The sequence below is a fragment of the Doryrhamphus excisus genome, chromosome 3, assembly GCF_030265055.1.
Source record: "Doryrhamphus excisus isolate RoL2022-K1 chromosome 3, RoL_Dexc_1.0, whole genome shotgun sequence".
Classification (NCBI taxonomy): Eukaryota; Metazoa; Chordata; class Actinopteri; order Syngnathiformes; family Syngnathidae; genus Doryrhamphus; species Doryrhamphus excisus.
Genome location: NC_080468.1, coordinates 7208273 through 7226946, shown reverse-complemented (window position 1 = coordinate 7226946; position 18674 = coordinate 7208273). Strand labels below are relative to the sequence as shown.

Here is an 18674-nt window from a genome sequence, read left to right as displayed (position 1 = left end):
ATGTAATGTACATCAATGTGGTCCAATTAAGAAATTATACACCGTAACCTCCGGTGTATAAGACACACCAGTGTTTAAGCCACCTGGAGTTTGCATGTTCTCCAAATGCGTGAGTTTTTTCCGGGTACTCCGGTTTCCTCCCACATTCCAAAAACATGCTACGTTAATTGGTAACTCCAAATTGTCCATAGGTATGAATGAATGTGAGTGTGAATGGTTGTTTGTCTATATGTGCCCTGTGATTGGCTGGCGACCAGTCCAGGGTGTACCCCGCCTCTCGCCCGAAGACAGCTGGGATAGGCTCCAGCATATCCGTGACCCTAATAGCCATAAATTATCCGCACCGCAACATAAACCGAAGGGTTCAAAGTGTAAGAAAAAAGTAGCGGAAATTCCAGTAATAATACACCACGTTACAGTTATTAGCTCAAGTGGTTGGAATGATGTTATTACCGTTCCATGGAAAAACTTGCTCTTCACTGCTCAGATCAGATCAGCCAGAGCGATTTTAGCACACGTTGTAATTCCCCTGTGCTTCAATGCAGTGGGGTGACAGGAAAGATAAAAGAGGCATCGGAGGGGGATAAGAGAGGGCTGGGGGTGACCATGGCTGGACAGCTGGGCTCTTTGTTGCTATGCATCTCTCTGAGAGATAAAAGCTACTTGTTTATACGCATACTGTCTGTCTGTCGGGCTTTTACTGAGAGTGTGGGGACACCACAGTGACCCAGCTACGAGGCATACGGCCAAATGCACTTTTAAAGAGATTTGTCTTATACTGTAATTGCCTCAAGATTTTGGGTTTGAAGGATTTGTGCCACTCTGGTGTACAAAGTAGCAGGTTAATGACATCATAAAACATGATTCTGAAGGTTTTATGTGTTGTTAGCAGAGGAAGCAAGATTGGTTAGGATTTATTTTTTAATGAACATTTCAATGAAACCTCCTCTGTAGAATAAAACACAGCACATAGGGCTTGTTGGAACATAATATGTATTGGCTTTTCACAGTTGAATGCGATTTGTTAGATTTTGTTCATAGTCGACTAATATTCAAATGTTAAGTTTTGTTTTTCTTTTAGAGCAGAGCTAATGGCCATACCGACAAATAAACAGATCTCATTGGTGACATTTTCCACCCCAACGAAACAGGCTAAAGCACTCATGTAAACAACTCAACATGGTAGGTGTGAAACAACAGGACCTTCATTTATTTAGTGACACTGAAAGCTGAGATACAATATCAGTGTGAAATCAGTGCGCACAACGCCCGTTTCAAGAGTAGCGCAAAGCTCCACACGTCACACTCATTGCGCGTCACACATAATCCGGAGTCCGACGCAGCGCCCCATTTTGTCAGATGCTCATTCATGTAGACGTTTGTACCTTTCAGCTTCTTTCTCTGTTTCAGCAGTGCGCTTTTGAATTCCCTATTGGTGAACTTAACGATAATGACGGGTGTGGTGTTGTTTCTGCCATACAAGTCTCGCTATTGACATCCATCTCCTTTGATTGTAGGAAATTGGTAATTTATTGCTTCTTGAGGTTGTTATTCTGTGATTGTACATTTCTAATCTGTGTAAGCAGGTCTTATTTGTTTTTTTGTGCTGCAGATTCTTCCTGTAGTGCTATCATTTCATCCCTCAAGGTGTGAAATAACTTCAGATAATTGTTATCTACAAGTAAATATGATGTTGAACCCTGATTTACATTATTTGAGGCGTTATTTAATGTCCTCATCCGTCAGCCACAATGGCCCTGTTTCAGATTGTGGACCCGAATTTTCCAAGACTAGTACCATTCTGCATTTTGTTTGGCATTGTTGCTAAGCAACCGTAGTATAGTGTATCCGTTTCATTCATTCATTCATTCATTCATTCATTTTCTACCGCTTTTCCTCACGAGGGCGCATATAGACAAACAACCATTCACACTCACATTCATACCTATGGACAATTTGGAGTGGCCAATTAACCTAGCATGTTTTTGGAATGTGGGAGGAAACCGGAGTACCCGGAGAAAACCCACGCATGCACGGGGAGAACATGCAAACTCCACACAGAGATGGCCCAGGGTGGAATTGAACCCTGGTCTCCTAGCTGTGAGGTCTGCGCGCTAACCACTCATCCGCCGTGCAGCCCTATAGTGTATCCATCCATCCATTTTCTGGGTCATTTTATTATGATAAAATAATCAAATGTGTGCCGACAGATACATTGCGACCTCTAAGAATCGGGAAGATTGGCTCTGCACTTTTTCACTCCAGACCATATCCGATTCAGGTCCTTAATGTTACGCGACATTAAAAACTCAGTTGCCTTGAAGTCATTCCCACTCTTTCTCTGCCACTCTTTTCTCTCTCCACTCTGTGACACGTTTATAATTTGCGGTTGAGGTAACACAAGTATACTGATATATACTGCCAATGTAACTTTTTTTTATGTTGACAAAATTCTGCTAACTTGCCGGTGGCATCAATAAATGATAAACTTACAAGGCAGATTGGAGGTTGACTTTGCACTGTTTATGGTTCAATCTGAAGTCGATGACGGATGAGGTTTAGGACTGACAGACCACTGACTCGTCCATTGCGTTCTCCCTTTGTGGAATCAGAGACAGTCAGTCCCCAGAGAGCTGTCACTCTCAGAGTAAAGGGTTACTATGGCATGGTGCAGCCTGCCTAGAGCCACCTGAGACCAGCCCCCTATTGAGTGGCTGACAACTTGTAACATTAGCCATTGTGTTGCAGCCAGGCCATCCATCAAAGCTCACACCCTTACAGTGGCTTTGGTGGTGAGGAGAGTGGTGGTGGTGGTGGGGGGCCTCAGGCAGGACCCATGGAAGGCGTTGAGAACATTCTGTAACTCTGGTTGACATCTGCCTAGCCAGTAATTGGATTCAGTAGAACTTGTAACACCTTGGGGACAGGGCTGTTTTCATAATGGACCGCAACTTCAATCTATTAATTTCATTTGGTTTATATTCAGTGCAGCAATATGTAAGCTTGTCCACAGCCAAGTTAATTTATTGTGGTGGCAGAGCCTTGCTGTATATCATACACAGAGTTTCTAGAGGCATATACTCCAATGGACACTTCATTAGATACATTCATTCATTCATTTTCTACCACTGTTTCCTCACAAGGGTTGCGGGGGTGCTGGAGCCTATCCCAGCTGTCTTCGGGCGAGAGGCGGGGTAAACCCTGGACTGGTCGCCAGCCAATCACAGGGCACATATAGACAAACAACCATTCACACGCACATTCATACCTATGGACAATTTGGAGTCACCAATTAACCTAGCATGTTTTTGGAATGTGGGAGGAAACCGGAGTACCCAGAGAAAACCCACACATGCACGGGGAGAACATGCAAACTCCACACAGAGATGGCCGAGGGTGGAATTGAACCCTGGTCTCCTAGCTGTGAGGTATGCGCACTAACCACTAGACCACACAAAACTTTGCAATATGAACTGTGAGCGTTCTTATTGATTTTAAAATGATGCTTATGCGGTGACAGTTTGACCCTGGAACTGATTTTTATGATTTCCTATTGGAAAAATTCATTTCAGGTTCCACTGCATGCACAATCTACATTATTCCATTGGTTGTTTTGATACTGCCCCATTCATCAACGTGAATTTATCTACTGTGGCAAGGCTCAAGTCTCCTCGTCTTGTTCTTTGACTTCTAACCCCTTTAAATGGGCTGCTAATTACTAACTGTTTGTTTTCTTGCTAATACGAGGGATGCTGTTATCTGTGCCAAAGTGGACCTTCTTTACAAATGCATTCATCTGGGTATAAGGTCTCATGAAGGTTGCAACTCGTAGAACAAGCGATGATGTGTCTATGAAAACATACATCATAAGGATGGCCTGTTTGCATTACTGCAAAAGTTACATAAGATAATCAATGGCACTTTCAGGTTCCATTAAGAAGGGAGCCTGGGCCAAGAGGTGATTAGTTTAGGATGAAGAGTGCATGACTCTCTTCTTAGTACAAAGATGCCAGCACCTCCAATGCAGCCATAATCCCTTAGTGAGACATGAATGGAGGAAATTGCAACATCATCGCTTCCCCCTCATAGCGCCACAGAAAAATGGGCTGTCTAAACAAATATATACCTTATTCATGTCCACTTACTGCTACAAAAATGATTAAGATGATTTAGTTTGACTTTGACTGTATTTCACTGACACCCCCTGCAGAGTTAAGACCTCACTTGGAGTGGAAGAAAGTCCCACATAGAGAAGGCGAGACACACTAAAGCCAGATAAGCCATTGTAAATCAAGCTGGTGGGTGTGTGACACGGATGGGCCAAGAGCTTTGTTGCGTGCGTGTCGATTATCTTTCGATATTTGTTCAGCTTATCAGCCACTGGACACTAAAACATTGAGTGGTCATTTGGAGTGCTAGGAGTCAATTTTCAGTTGTCTGCCTTTTTCCAATGTTGGGTTTCAGTCCCATAAAAATCCTCCATACTTCACTACTGCACGGTGTGTTCATCACTTTGTATGTTAATCCGCCACTTTGGGCCCGGCAATTAAAAAATAGGCTGCATCCACTAACTACTCGTACCCTTAGTGGTGTGTCAGCAAATTGCAGATACATGGAAACACTTAATATATTATTTCCAAGATGGTAAATAAATATTCTGAGTCATTTCATATTAACCCAGACTTCAAATGGAACATGTGTGTCTACAGCTATTTTCCCAAGGGAGTGGTGTTACACTCCACTTTTGGAGAATTATCAACAGGTTTGAGTGAGGAGGTACTTATGGTATGACATAAGTCCCCTATTTATCATTTGTTACTCAGAAAGAAAACACAAAGCAAGATTTGTGGCGAAATACTCCCTAGAAAATGCTTTGCATCATTCATCAGCCTTAGCTGTATTCTGTAAAATAATATAACACACAGCTTAGTATGGTGTGAAAACCACACAGCTTCGATTCCTCCCTCGAGCATCTCTGTGTGGAGTTTGCATGTTCTCCCCGTGCATGCGTGGGTTTTCTCCGGGTACTCCGGTTTCCTCCCACATTCCAAAAACATGCTAGGTTAATTGGCAACTCCAAATTGTCCATAGGTATGAATGTGAGTGTGAATGGTTGTTTGTCTATATGTGCCCTGTGATTGGCTGGCGACCAGTCCAGGGTGTACCCCACCTCTCGCCCGAAGACATGCCCGCAACCTTTGTGAGGATAAGCGGTACAGAAAATGGATGGATGGATGTACATAGCTTAGTACCTCTCATTGAGTTCATGCTGAACCATGACAGATCATTGTGTACAGTTTCAGGACTTGTAATATCTTTAAAAGAACACATAGCCTTCTGTAGCGGAGAGGCTTCTCGGGTTGTGAGATCATCTCCCAGGATGCACTAGTTTGGAGTGGTCAAAGGTATAGGACAGGGGTCTCAAACTCAATTTACCTGGGGGCCACTGGAGCTAGAGTCTGGGCAAGGCTGGGCCTTTTCCCCCCAAAAAATGCATTTATTAAAAACAGAAAATTATACAAACTTTTTCAGTGCTTTGGTTCCGATTTTCTAAAAGAAAAGCTCTGATAAAACATTCCACTGTTCTCAAATATCTTAATGCACAATGCACTATGCACAAAATAAGATGAAAAATAAATAAACAAATCAAGAATAAAGAAAATCAATCAATCAGTAATAAATAAATAAATATAATAATAAAACGGCAAATAATAAAAACTTAAGAAACCACATATAGTTGGTGGGTAGACAAATTATTTTTTTCAGATTAAAATTAACAAAGCATTATTAGAGCCCTGTAGACATGACAAAACACGACTATAGTCACATTTATACTCTTTTTATTTACAACATATTGCGCAACTGCAGGGTCTTGAGACACATGCTAACTCGCAAACTAGAGAGCTAGCGACCTAAACGGTAGCCTTCAAGTTATTTCCTTTAAACTTAAATAGCCAAAAACTTACCACTTCCACACTGATGGGGAGGATAATTATTAACAGTTATTTAACCCTTAACATGAACATTAATCAAACGTAATAATTTTTTCTGGGTACATGATACCATACAGCATCCATATCAAACTTGCGCGGGCCCCACTAACATTAAACTTTCTTATCAAGACGGGGGCCTCAAACTAGTGTCCTGCGGGCCACATTTGGCCCACGGGCCACGTGTTTGAGACCCCTGGTATAGGAGGTGTGTTCAAATCAAAGAACACGGAAGGTTGTCCTCTTTTGGTGATTTTATTTAGGTTATGATGTGGTACTGATGAGACATACATACACAGACAAATACACAAATAAATGATAAGTAACGTAATGTAACTAATATTACACAAGTATAATGATGAGCTAAAGGCACGCTACACACAGAAATTCAACAAAGAAACTAAGCAAACATGACACTCACTAGAATAACCGTTAGTCATAGTTAGCTCAAATACTGATGTACTGATGTTAGCACCGATGAACGAGGGAGCCTGACTTTGTGAAGAGGGTGCCCAAACTACTCCACAGCTCCCACAATAAAGCCAAAAACTCACCTTTATGCATTCACGCACAGCATCAACCTGGTGATATGATGTATGAGGCGCAATAAGGCTCAGAGATCTATGCATTGTTCAACCGAAAAAACGTCCCGCACTGTGGTGCGTTTACTGACCGCTGAACACCGTAGGACAAACGACACTCTAAGCTGAACATACAATGCAATGTAAATTATGGGCTTTCTAACAGTCACAATGTTTATGAAATTAATATTAATGCGTTTTCTGTATGCTAAGTAACATAATGTAATCTTCAATACTGCCTGAGAACGAACACCGCACTCTAAGCTGAACATACAATGCAATGTAAATGATGGGCTTTCTAACACCATCCCTTCTCTTTTCCAAAAATCAGACACCTTTCTTCAATTTTCAAGTTCAATTCAGGAGATTGTAAAAATAGCCACCCTATTGTGCCACTTGTGGAAGCGCCTGACCTCCTTGTTAAACTCATAATTGATTACACTGACAGGCAACATTGGGTAGACCTGCATAATCTAATAATGACATCCAATACAATCAAATTCAGCCTCTTCAAAGATAATAATGCCCAGCTTTGGATCTCATTAGAGTCTGCAGCCTCCACTTCAATACTCTGTTGCTGGTGAGTGTACAAAGAGACATTTTGCCATAAAAGAACTCATACGTAGCTGATGGAAATGTTGATTACTGACAAAAACGGCAATAGTTCCCAAACTGGACTCTCTTGGGAGAGCTGTTGAGACTCCCTCCTCTCTCTTGACTGAGCTATTTCAGAATCAAAGTGCTCGTTGTTCATCTATTATTCAATCTGTTGCACTCCACTGTTTCTCTTTCTATTTCCACACTAGCCACTATTGAGCCTCGTCCCCCTTGGTGGAGCTGTGTTTATTTTGGGAAGTCTTACTCTTAATAACACACATGGAGACATGCGTCGCTGTGGACATGTAACAGCATTGGTCATTTGTTGCAAATGATGATTGACATAATACTCCTTTTTATCTTGATGAAAGATGAAATAGTGACCAAATTCATCAATACACTGAGCCACGCAGTCCATTATTTGTCAATAAACACATTGATTACTGCAATAACGGGCTTAATTAAAATGTTTAAAGTGGAAAAAAGTTTCTTATCAATTGTTAAATGTCCCTAAAAGTCTTAAAGTAAGCCATATTGGGAATGTGCCATTTTAAGTGTGTGTAGCATTAGCATTTTTGTCCACAACTGAGAGTGTGTGGCTTCCAGAAGCACGATTGTGCACTTTATACACTTTTTAAATATACCCTGTAACTCGCTTGTCCTACGTAATAGATGTCATATAGCACATCCGGCAATGTAACAGTAAGTGGGGCAGAAGGACACAAATGCTAGCAACACAAGTGTGGCTTTGTGTACCACAGTGCTAACATTACAAGCACATTTTAACAGTAACATCATGCTACCAGGGCGGTCAGACGTTAGCGTGCAGCTAGGAGACCAGGGTTAAATTCTACCCACGGCCATCTCTGTGTGGAGTTTGCATGTTCTCCCCGTGCATGCGTGGGTTTTCTCCGGGTACTCCGGTTTCCTCCCACATTCCAAAAACATGCTAGGTTAATTGGCAACTCCAAATTGTCCATAGGTATGAATGTGAGTGTGAATGGTTGTTTGTCTATATGTGCCCTGTGATTGGCTGGCGACCAGTCCAGGGTATACCCTGCATAAAATGAATGAATGAATCATGCTACCATAGCTTATTTGCTGAAAAAGTATTATTTATAAACATAACATGCACATTTCTGTAATAAAATCTTTAAATGGTCAATTTTGCAAAATAGGGCACCTTTCAAGAATTAATCGATTATGCAGTTGTCGTTAATTGTGTATTGTAGCAGTAGGAGCAAATTTGAGTGCAGTGCTACTACTAGTTTGCTGTCTCTGGAAAAGTCCAACACAGCATCAGCTATGGGAAGTTGAGCTGCAATTATGCAACTCCTGCTGGCATCATTGTCCAATATAAAGGTGCAGAATATTATGCACCTTCAAAAGTTGAAGTTGAATGGCCAAGTGGTTAGCGTGCAGGTCACACAGTCAGGAGATGGGGAAGACCAGGGTTCGATTCCCCCCTCGGGCATCATGTTCTCCCTGTGCGTGTGTGGGTTTTTACTCCCATATTCCGAATGAATGTGAGTGTGATTGGTTGTTTGTCTATATGTGCCCTGTGATCAGATGGTAACAAGTCCTAGTCCAAGTACCCAGCCTATACCAGCTGTCTTCAGGCGAGAGGCGGGGTACACCCTGGACTGGTCACAGCCAATCACAGGGCACATATAGACAAACAACCATTCACACTCACATTCATACCTATGGACAATGTGGAGTCGCCAATTAACCTAACATGTTTTTGGAATGTGGGAGGAAACCGGAGTACCCGGAGAAAACTCCACACGGAAAATCGAAACCAGGTCTTTCCGATCTGGGCTTATGCCGACCACTCTGGCCACCATGCGGCCCCATTCCATTATATTGTAAATGATAAATTACACGTAATTGCGAATGCTTGATTGCAGTTGTTGCTGCTAAGGGTGGCCCGGCCAGTTATGATCACTTATAGCCATGTAGGTTTGGATTTTTTTCTCCCTTAATCATAATAACTTTCATTTAAAAACTGCATTTTTTGTTCAGTTGTGTGCATGAATGTCAACATAAGCAGCGGATGACCAGAATGTGCAGAGCACACTCTTCATTCCCTCCTCTGACAGGACATATTTAACGACCTCTCATTATTATTTGTCTCTGAGGATATCATTTCCAAAACCTCCATGCTCAGTTGATGAGGCCTCAAAGGAATTCCCCCAATGTCATTTCCGCTATCCACTTCTCTCTGTCTTTTTAGTGCAACACTGTCCCCTGAGTTCTTATTTATCTGAAGGCTTTCCATGACCCGGCTGTCCCCAAGGCTTCCCTCCTGCTCCTCCAACAAAACATACCACTTATGTATAATGAACCCAGTTAACTGTTTGTTTATCTCTTCACAGAATGATACCTGGTCCGAGCTGTACTCCTTTGCTGTCTTCAAGGCAATGAGCCACATGCTGTGCATTGGTTACGGCCGCCAAGCCCCCGAGAGTTTGTCAGATATCTGGCTGACCATGCTGAGTATGATTGTGGGGGCCACATGCTATGCTGTGTTTATTGGCCACGCCACGGCTCTCATCCAATCCCTGGACTCCTCCAGACGGCAATATCAGGAAAAGGTGGGGCCCTTTTCTTGTTACAGAGTCTCATTACTTTTGTCTTGTTTCAAACCCGAGCCAACATCCTCCTCTTTTTACTGCCTGTTGCCATAAGGATTGTTGAAAGCATCTTGTGTCGTCACTGAGCCATAAATAGTCTGATCAGCTTGTTCCATCACCTCCCTGACGCTATCAGATCTGGAAATAGTCACTCTTATTCCATCTGAAGGAAGTGATATATTACTGACTGGCAACAGATCAAAAATAAATTAAGTGTTTACACACACACACGCGCACACACACACACACACACACACACACACACACTGGACACAACATTAGGCAAACTACACAAGGGATCTAATTGAAGAACTTTACAGAGGTCTTAATGTAATGACACACAGATCATACTGAGACAATGGATGCAATAATGAACATATTATTAAACTGATCAATCACAAGAGAGCATTGTTAATCTTTAAAAAAAGAGCCTTTGTATTGGATTTCATTGGATCGTGTAAGAGGACCTAATGTTGTCTCTGTGTATTATTATTTTTTTGTATTTATTGGCTTTTTTCTCGATTATTCTGTTGTTTGATTCAACAACAAATGAAGTCACAGGGATCGGTCTGCTCCAAAAGTTTTAAAGCTCATATAAAGTACAGTGCAATCTTGAAAGTGGAAGCTTATACAACCGAAATTCAACCAAAACTACACATCTGAAGTACAAACATAGCTTCAGAGTTTTAACCATTTTCTTTGGCTTTTTTGAGGCCTCTTCTTTCTCTTTGGGCTTTTCCCTTCAGGGGTCGCCACAGCAAATCAATCTCCTCCATCCAACCCTGTCTTCTGCATCTGTCTCTCTCTAACACCAACTACCCTCATGTCCTCCTTCACTATATCCATAAACCTCCTCTTTGGTCTTCCTCTACGTCCTTCTCAACGCAGCATCCTTCTATCAATATATTCATTTCTCCTCTGGACATGTCCCAACCATCTCAGTCTGGCCTCTCTGACTTTATTTCCCAGGTCTCCAACATGTAATGTTCCTCTGATGTACTCCTTCCTGATCCTATCCATCCTGGTCACTTTTTTTAAACACTTGTGTGAAAATTAAGTGAGTTATTTCAGAATATTAAGACTATTTGATATTTTTCACTGAGTTTGCATGTTCTCCCCGTGCATGCGTGGGTTTTCTCCGGGTACTCCGGTTTCCTCCCACATTCCAAAAAACATGCTAGGTTAATTGGCGACTCCAAATTGTCCATAGGTATGAATGTGAGTGTGAATGGTTGTTTGTCTATATGTGCCCTGTGATGGCTGGCGACCAGTCCAGGGTGTACCCCGCCTCTCGCCCGAAGACAGCTGGGATAGGCTTCAGCACCACCCGTGACCTTTGTGAGGAAAAAGTGGTAGAAAATGAATGAATGAATGATATTTTTCACTACTTCAGAATGGATATCTCTGATATTGATGTTGGATATTGGGCTGTTATAAGGAAAAAGATGAGTATCATATTATGTCGGCCTGCCTCTACAATCTCAGATACGTCACTGCAATTCAAGCAAACTCATTGTGCATTTGAAGCAGTCTTATACGGGAAACTCCCATGGGATGACAAGAAGTCATTAGCTGTAACAGAAACGATGACCTTCCCCTGTCGATGGTGAGTAAAGGCGGCTTTCAATGAGCGCCCCCCGTACCTCGTTTTATTATGCCTGGCCACCACTACATTGGCTAATACAATACGCCAGATGCTAGAAGAAGTAAATGAGTCTGTTTTGATCATACTGTCGCTGATTATTGTTTTCTGTTTGAGTAATATCATTTGATCAATCAAGCCTTTTACACTCTACAACGCATCAGAAGCTGTATTGGAAAACAAATGCCTCTATTCAGTCACTGAAGGTAATCTTGTGTTATAGTTATCAGGTGATAGTTTGACCCAGGAACGGATTTCTTTATATCTCTGTTGTCAAATACTTTCAAAATCCAAACAAAGTCAATCGGTGTTTCATACTGTGCTCAACCTGAGAACCCGACCCTCAGTTTTAAGGACTAACCAAAAGGTGGTTTTGATTCATCTTTTGCTTTTTCTACACAATTTACTCCCAAAAAATAACCATTGATACAGGCCATTATTATGTTACATTATTTTAAATTCTGACTGTTTTATTGTATTTATTATCTATTAGGAGTGGTTAACGGCGGTCGAGTGGTTAGCGCGCAGACCTCACAGCTAGGAGACCAGGGTTCAATTCCACCCTCGGCCATCTCTGTGTGGAGTTTGCATGTTCTCCCTGTGTTTTCTCCGGGTACTCCGGTTTCCTCCCACATTCCAAAAACATGCTAGGTTAATTGGCGACTCCAAATTGTCCATAGGTATGAATGTGAGTGCGAATGGTTGTTTGTCTATATGTGCCCTGTGATTGGCTGGCGACCAGTCCAGGGTGTACCCCGCCTCTCGCCCAAAGACAGCTGGGATAGGCTCCAGTACCCCCGTGACCCTCGTGAGGAACAAGCGGTAGAAAATGAATGAATGAAAGGAGTGGTTAACTTATTTTTACGCTTGTGTGCCAATTATGTAGATTAAAAAAATGCAATGTGACTCTTGCCTTTATCATTTATTGTACAGGTTAATGGTAGACGGTGATAGTTTGACACTGGGACAGATTTTTTTCTATGGAAAAAAAAACGAGAACATGTAAGGATGTAAGGATAAAAGTACACTATTCAAATGCTGGAGGCATTCGCTTCAATCAAATGATGAGGCTTTGTTGAACATCATATATTATGGTCAAATTAGTTGTTTTGGTCATGCCCTCAGATTTATTGTGAGTCAGGATGGAGATCATCAGAGCTGCATCCGTGGCCTGTGCAGGAAAACAGAGCAGCCTCCTCTCTGTTTCTAAGCAGAGTCTCTCCAAGTGGGGAGCAGAAGGATTGCTGCTTGCTCTCAGCAGCCAATCACAGTCCGCGGGTGTGTTCGGCCAGGTAGAGGCTGCACATCGTTGGGGGCGGGGCCTTGTGGCGGTGCTGATGTGATGATGTGGAAGGAAGATGGAGGGGGTGGGGTTGGAGGGATGATATGATGTCCCTCTTGGGCCGCAGTAGAATTGATGAGGCAGCAGACCTGTGTGTCCTGCCAATGTCATCTTGAAGGTGACGTAGGCAAAGATGGCTACCTCCCTGGTTCACGCTCTCTCTCCTATTTTTCATCACTTTACGATCTTCACCCATGCCTCAAGTCTCATCCCTCCCTCTATTAAAGGGCTTCACCTGATCTTTGCCTCTTTTTAGTTTGCAGCCCCTCTTGCTCTCTCTTCCTCTTTGCTGGTGGTGTCCTTGAGACATGCAGTGCAACTGCTATCCGTAAGCTACAGAGAGCAGCATGGAGGGGGAGGGGTAACCTGTGGGAGACATACTGTAGCTGGGAGGCCTCCTTGTCACAAGGAATTCTTATGCAAAACTGCCCGGGCTGTTTTACATTGTTTACAGTGCTTTTGTCAGCGTTTTTGTCTGCCTAGCAATTTTTTTTTTTAGTGGTGATGTCATCTCTAGTGTTTGTGCTGGATGCGGGGGAGTTGAGACAAGCTCACTTCCAGAACCATGCTATATTAAGTCATGCGTTGGTACTGCTTTCATTGATAATTTGATGGCTTTGTTAAATGTTTGGATAGCACTGGAAAGAGCAAGGAACCATATTTGATCAGCTTGAGTTGCAGTGACACTTCATGCCTCTCAATACTATTGCTACTCAGCCTTCTGATAAAGGAATTATATTGTTTTATTGGAGGCACCAAGGTCATAATAAACAATGAGTATTATTTTCAATACTTTAGTATCAAATAACTATATTTGGGGGCGGCACGGCGGTCGAGTGGTTAGCGCGCAGACCTCACAGCTAGGAGACCAGGGTTCAATTCCACCCTCGGCCATCTCTGTGTGGAGTTTGCATGTTCTCCCCGTGCATGTGTGGGTTTTCTCCGGGTACTCCGGTTTCCTCCCACATTCCAAAAACATGCTAGGTTAATTGGCGACTCCAAATTGTCCATAGGTATGAATGTGAGTGTGAATGGTTGCCACCAGTATCTCCTAACCACTTCTCAAGTAGCTCTCAGAAGGGTTTATTCGTTTATTATGAACCCAAATACAGACAAACTTAGAAAGTAGGGTTCAACAGTAGTCCGGAAGTCTTCAGGAATGTTTGGGAGTGTGACCAATCACAGCTGAATGGGTGTGCCTGCAGGAACGCCATGGGTGGAATAAATTAAAACAGACTGTTTTGAAAATCTAAGGAAATACAGCTGAAATAGGTACGATTCCGGAAGATCTAGAAAGCCTTCTGTGCGGGTTATTGTGTGTAGCTGCTCTATAGGAGTCCACAACTTAATACAAAGGGCCTAAAAATGAGCATTATAGGTTTCCTTTAAAAATACATCTGGACTTATAATATATAATAAACATATTGGTGTACGGTCTAGTGGTTAGCGCACAGACCTCACAGCTAGGAGACCAGGGTTCAATTCCACCCTCGGCCATCTCTGTGTGGAGTTTGCATGTTCTCCCCGTGCATGCGTGGGTTTTCTCCGGTTACTCCGGTTTCCTCCCACATTCCAAAAATTTGTCTATATGTGCCCTGTGATTGGCTGGCGACCAGTCCAGGGTGTACTCCGCCTCTCGCCCATAGACGGCTGGGATAGGCTCCAGCACCCCTGCGACCCTCGTGAGGAAAAAGCGGTAGAAAAGGACTGAATGAATGAATAACTATATTTGGTCACTTTTTTCTGATCATCCACAGTCCTTATGTGAGACATGAACACACATCTTTATCTTTTCTGTGTGTTCTAAAGATATAAAAACAGATACTGTATGCAATTGGACATACCTATGCTCCCTACAGATTAATTAAACCTCAAAAAATACTTCCAAAAACCTCCACCAAGGTTTCATGCTGTGACCATGTACTGTAGTAACAGGTAAATTCATGATAAGATGTAATGCTTACAGTATTCTGCCGTATTTTGGTCCTTTTATGCATTACTGGAACTTCTTTCCTTGGTGCATTGATCATTTGCATAAAGCAAACATATTATCCAATTCCAAAAACATTCCAAAAAGGTTCATTGGTGACTCCAAATTGTCCACAGGTATGAATGTGAGTGTGAATGGTGTACACCAGTCCAGGGTGTACACCTGAGATAGTCTCCATTATACCCCCTGCGTGCTAGTGAGGATAAGCGGTATAGAAAATGGATGAATATAGTTATTGAAAGCCCTAATATAGTGTCCATATGTTTTTTTTTCTTGCTGAGGGCAGTAAAGTGCATTTCTGACCAGTTGTCAGCTTTTCACCACTGCAAAGTGTTTCTTTTAGGCTGCTGCTGTTGCTGCTCTGAGGATTAGTAATATTTGAGCTGAAGTTGTGCTTATGAAACAACATGCAGAGCAGAAAGTGTCGAGCCAGTAAGGATGATGATGCTGCTAGATGAATGTGCCTAGCCACCACATTAGTACAGCGAGAGCCATTTTGATGATATACTTAGGAAAATAGGCCTGCGTGGAGTTAGCATTGAGAGGTGGAAGTTGCTATTTGAGTAAAAAGTAGCTTGAAATTGGAGATTTTGTGGTACTGACATGGAGAATTGCAATCTATGAAACATATTAACAGAGCACTGTGACATAAACCTATACTGTAGGGTACGGAAGATGACCTTCTCAGACCCTGAAAGCAGCGTGTGCTGAGTTATCACATTTGGATAATAGTGCTTTAGACGCCTTCAAGCTGGCTGTGGTCTTGTAAAGTGTTCCATGGCTGAATATACAGTCTGAGAAAGCCATTTTTTTACTGCTTCATTTATCAGTCATCAGCAGCGTGGTTATATACTGTAGTTTTTGCTTGCCGGTGTTCACCAGTGTATATTACTATGTGAGTTTTCAGGGTTTTCCACTTTTTTTGAAGCTGTGGTGGTGGGCTGCATGGGATGGCTGCTGTGTCATCCTGCTGCTGCGTCTGCATTTTAATTTTTATTGTGACAAAAAACTATTTTTAGGACCTATTTATTCATCTGTCCATTTTTTATACCACACAAAAATGTATCATAATCATATTTACCGAGTGCGGTCACTCTTTGACACCCACATTTTTTATGGACATGAAGTGAGAATCCCACTTTATAGAAATGTAAATTCTTTTTTGTTATTAAAAATCAGCTAATCAGCTATTAGCTTTGAGTTTGTAGTGTCTCTCCTTTCGTGTCGCTTTGTCACAATCATCCCAATCAGTGAGACGTGCAGACAATCAGTCTGAGGTACTTGGATGTGATGCAGCACAAGACCGAAAACAACATTGTTTTCTTCCTGTGCTCGCCTTTGTCTCCATGCGTCTGTCACAACAGCATAGCAGACATCCTGTCACTGATCACTCCAATTATCCTGAAGCAGGCTGACCTTGCAAAAAAATCTTAGCCAAACACAGCCCTCATGCACCAATATGTGCGGTGATCATGTCAAATGATTTGTAATATTCTCCCAGCAAGTCTGTGTGATGATCAAGCTCGTATCAGTCTCCTTTGGTACCGATTTTCACTTGCCTCCTTTCATTAGAAGAGACTTTGTAGTGTGCAAAGAGACCCCACAGTATGTTGTTCCTCCCCACATGCACATTGGTGAATAGAAAGCCAGACAAGACAAGCTCCCACTATCTGATTTTTCCTCTCTTTGGCGAATGTGCTTCATAATATAATGAAACGATTTAGCTGGGAACCAAGTGAATGAATTATACATCCTCCCATGGCCGTTTGGGATGAGCTGGAATTAGAATTTCCAATGGAGGGAGAGGTTGTGGGACAGGAGCGGAGCGGAGACAAGAGGAGAGGGAAGGAAAGGAAAGACGAGGAGAGGACAGCGAAGTAGAGGTAAAGAAGGAAAGTAATGGTAATGGTTTTATTTCATTTGAACATGCATCAGATTACAATTGAATGCATCACATAATCAGTTCACAGTTCCACATGTCCAAAAGGAGTAGGAAGAAGCAAAGCTTATTAAATCCTACCCTTCCATCTCAAGTAGAAAAGAAAGGAGAGGGAAGTAGCAGTAAAGAAAGAAGAGGCAAGGAAAAGGGGAGAGTTGTGGGGTGAAAAAGAAAAGAAAGCAATGACAAGGAAAGGAAAGAATAGAATGGGAAGAAGGGTAAGAAAAGTAAAGAAAGGATCATGTTCAGAGTCTCATGCCAAAAATCCTTGTTTGGTGCAGTAAAAGACAAATGAGAAAAAGCAATGAGTTGTTAGTTTGGATGACAAAATGTCAGCAGAGACTTGATCTGCCACATACGTCATCACAGTGACAGCAAATGGATGTCATTTTCTCTCATTTGGCTCTTTGTCAGTCTCCCGGTGGCTATGCTGTGACGCACCAGCTGATTGCTTGCTCTATCTCCTCTGTGCAACTTTTTATCCCTCACCACACACACACACACACACTGTGTCCAGTCATTAAATACCATCATGTAAGGTAAATCCCATTTGAACTCATTAGAGCTGCCTCCTTCACTATGCCAAAAAGAGGTCACATGTGGAAGAACAGCTGCTCGGGCGGAGCGTCAGGTTCTCCCTCACACCTCTCGACACCTTCACTTTGCTCCCAATCAGCACCTTTCATCTACAGTCAGAAAGGCACACCAGCTGTAGTGTTTGTTTTGACGTGGCTGCTAAAGAGTTGTGACACCGAGGTCGCTTGTTGTGGCCGCGTTCTATTCTGCACATGTCAAGAAACTCAGACGTGCAGGTGAAACGGGGGGCGTTGCGTAATGCCATCACCTGCCAACACTTTTCCCTCATGTCGGATATTGAATTATTTTAAGATGACATGTTATTTATTGGTCCACAACTGTTTTTGCTCAAAAATGACTATCCAACTTGTGCTGGAAATGCATTATCATCTCATTCATTCATTCATTCATTCATTTTCTACCGCTTATCCTCACGAGGGTCACAGGGGGTGCTGGAGCCTATCCCAGCTGTCTTCGAGCGAGAAGCGGGGTCTGGTTGCCAGCCAATCACAGGGCACATATAGACAAACAACCATTCACACTCACATTCATACCTATGGACAATTTGGAGTCACCAATTAACCTAGCATGTTTTTGGAATGTGGGAGGAAAAAACCCACGCATGCAAACTCCACACTCCACACAGAGATGGCCGAGGGTGGAATCGAACCCTGGTCTCCTAGCTGTGAGGTCTGCGCGCTAACCACTCGACCGCCGTGCCGCCGCATTATCATCTCATTACAGAAAAAAATGCCCTTTTTCCTAAGGTGTTTACTAACTGCAGATTGTACTAAAGTACTGATTAGGAGAGACGCCTTTATCTAGTAATATGTGTTAATAACATTAAATATAGTGATCATTTATTTATGTTTTATAATTTGGGATCAGCCATCTGATTTAAGTATGGCTATGGACTCCCTAATAGTGAGTAAGCACTATTTAGTAGTACAGTTGTCCCTACTGTTGGTTGCAGTTAATTGGTTCCTGACCCGACCGTAATAAGTGATTTTCCACAATTTGTATTCAAATTCAAAATTAAAAACTTGAATATTTTTATAGTTAGTGAATAAGAAAGTTTTTTTTATGACTTTATGGTCTGATTTTTACCATTATTAGAGCCCTGCACACATGAAACAACAGCCTATAATCACCCTTACACTCTTTGTTTACAACACATTTCTCACCTGCGCTCACTGCAGGGACACAAGAGATTTAAACATAGCATGCTCCCAAGTGAACTGTTTAGCCTGCAATATTTAAATTTATTCTAAAAAATATATTCTAAACTTAAGAAAGGGTTTCAAACAGTGTTGAGTGGGGAAGAAGGACAAAGTAAGAAGTCAAAAAAGCTACCATTTCCACACGGAAACCTTCAGACATG

At 42.3% G+C, this 18674-nt stretch overlaps 1 protein-coding gene across 1 annotated transcript in view; it reads left to right on the top strand.

Moving 5' to 3' along the window:
• LOC131125210 (potassium/sodium hyperpolarization-activated cyclic nucleotide-gated channel 2-like) overlaps positions 1-18674 on the top strand; it is a 37916-nt gene that overhangs the window by 7734 nt on the left and 11508 nt on the right. The window contains exon 4 of the mRNA XM_058066523.1: positions 9547-9765. Within this exon, the coding sequence (XP_057922506.1) occupies positions 9547-9765 (219 nt within the window). The remainder of the gene's footprint in view (positions 1-9546; positions 9766-18674) is intronic.